A 6,363-nucleotide genomic window follows, 5' to 3' on the forward strand; every position below is an offset into this window, starting at 1 on the left:
TCTTTTCAAACATTTGCAAAATGTGGTTGAAAATTTACAAGAGATACAGACATTTTGACTAAAGCAAATCAATTTATAGTTCTTGATATGAAAAGCAGAGACCAGTGATCAGTTACAATTAATTGCAAGACTTACAATTGATTTTGGGACAAGAAATTGACTTGCAATTGATCACAAGTTTCTTGCAACACCACATAAGAGTAGGACAGAAACAAGTCAGTTAATGCAGGGTTTTGAACAATTCTTTTTTTTTCTCTCAGGATTAACACAAAGGTGTAGTGCCAAATTTTGGGCACAACTTGCACGGAAGTATCATGAAATTCCCAAAATTAAGATATATGTTTGGCATCCTTTTGCAGGTGGTTAGCAGTTGATAAGGAGGATAATCAGACGGAAGTTACCCTTGATGTAGACCCGCCCCCTCTAGCCTCTCCCCCTGGTGAGGACACTCCCCCTGACAGCAATGCACCTCCCGATGAGAAGGAGGAGCTTGCGGAGGACACGCCCACACCCGATGAGGAGGAGAAGCCAAAAGATGAGGACGAATCAAAGGAAGAAAAACCAGAGGAGGAGGAAGAGAAGGATGATGATGGTGGTAAAGAGTAGACCATATCATGTTGCCATGGTAACAGGCATGCTGTACATCAAGATATTTTGAGGGAAATTAGAGCATTTTAAGAATTTGAATAGTAGTGGGTACACTATCATTGTTGGTGTGATGTTGGACCTGGGGAGTGTTTCATAAAAGGACTTGTCAGACGTTTTGTCCGACAAGTCCCATTTTATCTGACAGTTACCTCAGGAACTGTGCTTGTCAGCCAATCAAAATCAAAAAAAGTTTTCAGATCTGACAACCTGTCAGACAAAAATATTGATGAAATGCTCCCCAGGGACCTGTTGCATAAAAGACACTGTGATGATAACTTTGCATTTAGTTGTAATTACCATGGTAACAATGATAAGTAGCCAATCAAAATCAAGGATTCCTTACTGCAGCAGGGCTCTGGTTATGGAGGGGGAATGTAATCTAACAGTTACAAAAAATCAATGCAAAATAATCAGATATTGTTAGTAACTGTTTCTCTTTGGTTTTGGTATTTAGGATTGATTTTGGGGCTCATGTTGATATGAGTCGCTCCTCTGATCTGGATAACAAAGGTTCCGTATGGTTATTGATAAAGACACACTTATTGAATATATATATATGATAAAAATTATGAAGCGTACATGTAGTTCATAAATAAACACCACTTGCCTGTTATAAACATTCAATTGTCACATTACCAAAGTAACATGTGATCCATTGAATAGTCTAATGTTTTGCTTTGTCGGTTCCAATATGCATGATGATTTATCGCCACAGGTAAGTTGGTGTTTTGTGCAATATGTACATACACTAAATGGTATATGAATATTTTGATAACGATGTGTATTGTCCAATATGGAGTCGTGTGAGCCCTGTACAAAATGTATGGGAATGATTGCATTCAGCAATCAATCGGTTAAGCATTGTTCATCACAAAACATAATTTTGTGAAATCTGTCCACGTACATGTACGTATGTTACAATATTTTATATAATTATGCTTATGTACATGTAACATGTGCCTAATCGTTGATGAAAAGTCAAGTGTGTAGAATCATTTATACATCTTGATATACTTTGGTGTTAGACGCAAAGGTTTTCAAACCATGCCTTTAAGACAATCGTGATGAAACGCCTCGACAATTCACTTGTACATTTATATACTTATTGTTTATGATTGTGAATGTTTTCACATGATCACATATTTTGATTTTGTAGATTATTCGTTGCATTATTGACCAAAGGCAATCATTCATGTATTTTATTCAAAGAATTGAATGACGTTGTAGATTTGTATAGAAAAAAGAGATTTATATATTTTAGAATGTGTTATGGATATTTTCGCTTGAAGTGATATTTTAATCTAGAGATAGCAGTCATATGTATTTGATGTACACTGTAGATAATGTAAAATGCAAACAAATATTTATTACATCACTATCTTATAATCACAATGAACAAAAGGGGAAATCCCCAATTATGAACACAGGGAAAGCCCCTTAATGAACATAGGGAAATCCCCTTAATGAACAAGGATTAGTAACATTTGTTTTGGAGAGACTCCCCAAGTGAGAAACTGATAATTGTAAATTTCATTTTTTTTTTAATTCGCATTGCCAATGCAGTAAGATTAATCAAGTGCTGCTTTATGTTATGTATATGCAGGTACAAGATGTGTAGAAAAAAAATGATCTTAAATCGGCTTCTGTACTAAGTAAAAAGAAATTCATGGTTGTGGCCATACATATACATGTACATGTATAGTTAATGGCACAGACTACAAGTTTTCACATTAGCAAGTCTTTTAATATGTAAAGTAAAACACCAAAAGATGTTGCCAGGTCTGTCGAACCTGCAAGCATTATGTTGCTAATAAATGAGTATATTAACACAATATGTCCTTCAGATGTGAATATGGTGCATGTACTTAAATGGACTCTTACATGTTTTATTCTATCCATGATTTCTTTTACATGTATCTTGTATATTGTGTGTAGAAAAAAAAAAGTATTCGTAAATATATAAAATATAGTTGTGTTATTGAAACACTGTATCACAAATTTGTCTTGTAAAATATGCACTTTAGCCAACAGTGCCCATGTATCTGAATTCACATGTCAATTACGTCATAATAATACAAGGGTTGCATTGAAGTCCATTTCAGATCACCTTTTCAATTGTTTACATGTACATTATAATTGTTTAAAAACCCTTTTTATTATCCATTCGCAGTTTAATTTAATTGAAAAGGGACATGCAAATATATTTTGTAACTCATGTAGGACTATGACATCATTGGCATCTTGATAAGTATGTATATATGAACCACGCTCTGTTTCATCCTAATGAATTAAACTAAACTGTCAGTCCGCACTTCTGTGTACTGCATTTTATCTACCTACATGTAGTATTAAAAATTCATTGAAAAATGGTAATACCAAAGAATTCAGTTAAATGTATTTAATTGACTGATGTAATCTTTCCTCTCCCATTTTGATGATGAAATTGATCCATTGCACAATTTGCTTCCTCCAGGATTAAAATAGTTCAAATTTAATAATAATGAAAAAGGGTATCTATTTCGCTAGGAAAGCGTGTTTAGGGTCAAATTTGTGAGGATATATATAAAAAGTATTTCAAAGCATGTACTTTTTTCCCTAAACAGTCAACACTGGTACCCCTCCCCCCCCCCCCCGAGTTTTGATATAAATTCCTCTCCCCAGGTGCATGTCACTATTCCATTTCTTTAACAGGTTGTTACAGATATTAATGCAAGTGACCCAAAGCATGGCTAAAATACAGGCGTTATTGGGTAAATTTCAAGATATTTACATCAGAATTGAATAGAACATCTGCATATGTATTTTGTCTTATTTATGTAAAACACCTCAAGTGTGGAATAGGCTTAAAATTGCAGGATATGAAATCTTTTGCCAGTGGCTTATCATTATGCAATTACAAGATACATGTATGTAAAGTAAAGTGCACAAACAGCGGTTTTGAATGAAAAATAAAAGCATTACCTTTGGGGGAAATATGTGTAGAAAGGCTACTGTTGAGGATGAAAGAAGGAAACTGGGTGCTTAAGTTTTGAAACAAAGAAGGAAGTGGTTATTGTACATGTATTATCAAAAAGGCTGTTAAAACCTTTCATCTTCATATATACAAGTATCTTTATTTATTACGTGTAGGACAGCTCAGCAATATTTCCGAGATATGACTTAAGTGGGGCAACCTTATTTAGCAGCCTTGAAAGTGTCCTATTCAGAAATTAGGAGGATAGATTTACGCAATATAAAATTGCCACCATTGTCGTAGTTCCACAATACAGATTTTTTCTCAGCAGTCTTCAAAATATTCCAATTTGGAGGTACGAGGTTTCGACAGCCCACTGACAATATTTGTTCAGCTTTCCATTTATAGAGAGACTGGTTTTCAAAGAAAAACAAAGTGTGAAGTGAAACCAAAAACTATTGCATCGAAAGTAGTTTGTTGAGAAATGGAAACAAGATGCTTCCAAAAGTGCTTTGAAAAGATCTTGCGTTTCTGTGGGTATTTAAAATTGGAAATGGGTTAGAATTACTCTCTTTCTAATTCTCTCTCTGTTTTTTTTTCCATTTTTTATTTGAGTCAACTGATTCTTAAAAGTGCATACAAAAATATAGATTTCTTTTTTCACTCTATTAAATGGAGATGTACTTTTTGGCTCAAGGTTCTCCACATCTTGATAAAAAAACTTTGCAATTAAATTTTGCTGTCTGGCAATGGAATACATGTGTCAAGCATAAAATCATGCAGATGCTATGACAATATAGGTGTAACCCACAATATGATGGCTTAAACTTGATGTTGACATTTTCACTAAGTTTGACTAATCAAGCTATGATAGCTTGTCAAAATTGATCAACAACAACCATAAGAAGAAAGAAATGAGAGAGGACAAGGTTTAATTTTGGCGTTCACTCAAGCATGACGGAGTACATACAGTGCAAATCTGGTAAATTTTCCAGTCTGGAAAGAAATAATTCACTTTAACCTTGGAACTTCAAATGTTGACAGTATAGAGAAGAAAAATTACTTTTCTCGTATGCTAACTTTCATTTTTGAAGAGCAGATTACTTATTTTAAATGGGAAGAATTACATGAATTCGAACCATTTATATTCGCTCTTCTACATGTTGAGAAAACCCACGCACGTACACGTATATGTTGGTAATGAAATCGCTTGTTTAGTCACAAGTACATGTTCTGTCAAAAGTTAATCTAGCAGACATACAGTTATAGACCAAAGATGTACTTTTAAGCATTCGTTATCGAGATGAAGTATTGCTTTATTGGAGATGATGTTTAAGGCTATGTTTGTACACACACACACACCCTCACACATACAGGTGCATGCAGAGACCAAAGATAAAAAAAAATGAAATTTTAGAAGATTCATTTGGGGCATTGGCGGCAGAAGCCAAAAAAATTAGGGGGGGCCACCTGAAATTTTTGGATGGACACAGGTAAAAATATTTGACAAAAAAAAGGTTATCAACAAAAAAGTTAGGGGGAGGGGGCATCCCCCACCTCAAATTAAGGGGGGGACAGGACCCCCCCCCCCTGCTTCCGCCGCCTATGATTTGGGGGCAGTGGTACCAGTATGCAACTGCACTATCATTGGACATTTCTTGCGTCAAATTATTGTTTTGAACATTACCTCACATGATGTTATATGAAATTGTGATCTTTGTACTTGTAGCTACAATGTATTTTTAATACTGAAAATAGGTCAACTTTGATAGCATGCGCCTTGAGCTTGGCAAGAGTCAAACCAAGAGTAGCCCTACACAGAGACGTCATAGAATCATGATTCAAATCACTATTGCGTTCATACAACCTTTTTTGTTCGTGATTCTACGGAAACATCTGTCCAAACACCCCTTTTTCCGTGTTTCATGTTTGTGATTTGAAAGACGTTTATTTTCAATTTTGACTAAATGCGATCATGATTCTAGGGTAAAAAAAGTAGCACATAGATGCACCTCAAGTTTATTGGAGTTGTCCTCTGTGGTTTAAGGGATATGTGCCCTAAGCAATCGCTTGAATGATGTTGGTTAATTTACTCCGTCATACATATCATGTTATCATCTTAAGTTGTACTTCATAGAGAAATATGTGCAATTATAATTTTCCGTCCTTCATATTAATAAACAGTGAATTCCCATTTTGCCACCTTGAAATGATCCAATTTGGTTCTATTCAATTTGGTTCATTAGATATAAAACAGAATACAATGTTGTAGTCTGAAGGCTAATTGTGCAATGTTTACATTGGATGTTATTTACATTTGAAGATTGTATATTTACTTACAAAACATTTACATTTAAATGAGAAACACCCATGTATTTATTTCATGTCCCTCAGGAATGATTAAAAGGTAGTCAAAATTGTTGGGGTTATTAGGCATGTTCTTTATTGTAGTTCATGAGAAGCCTTATATCAATTGGTCAATGTATTCTTAACTTCGACAACATAATACATAGCTGTATGTCATGGCCCATGAATGAAACAAAATTTAATTGATTGATAACAGTGTTTTCAATCAGATTTGACATTTTCAAATCAAGGGAATTCTGTGGTGAGGTTGGTTGTTCACTCTTATTATTTTTTTTCTAAATTGATAAGAACCAAGTTAAGGTACAGGTGTAAACTCCTTTAAGATATATATCCTTCTGTTGTTGATACCTGTACTCACATGCGATGCTGGTTAGAAGTAGCCAAAATAGGGCATC

General features: G+C 34.6%; 1 protein-coding gene across 11 annotated transcripts in view; it reads left to right on the top strand.

The window, feature by feature from the left end:
• The window catches only part of LOC121430484, a 152,613-nt gene extending 147,793 nt beyond the window's left edge, over positions 1-4,820 (top strand). For all 11 annotated transcript variants that reach the window (XM_041627754.1, XM_041627753.1, XM_041627755.1 and 8 more), the window contains one exon: positions 360-4,820. In XM_041627754.1, coding sequence (XP_041483688.1) covers positions 360-606 — 247 coding nt within the window. In that variant the 3' untranslated portion in view covers positions 607-4,820. The remainder of the gene's footprint in view (positions 1-359) is intronic.
• The last annotated feature ends 1,543 nt before the right edge of the window (positions 4,821-6,363 follow it).

The sequence above is a fragment of the Lytechinus variegatus genome, chromosome 17 (assembly GCF_018143015.1).
Source record: "Lytechinus variegatus isolate NC3 chromosome 17, Lvar_3.0, whole genome shotgun sequence".
NCBI classification, from domain to species: Eukaryota; Metazoa; Echinodermata; class Echinoidea; order Temnopleuroida; family Toxopneustidae; genus Lytechinus; species Lytechinus variegatus.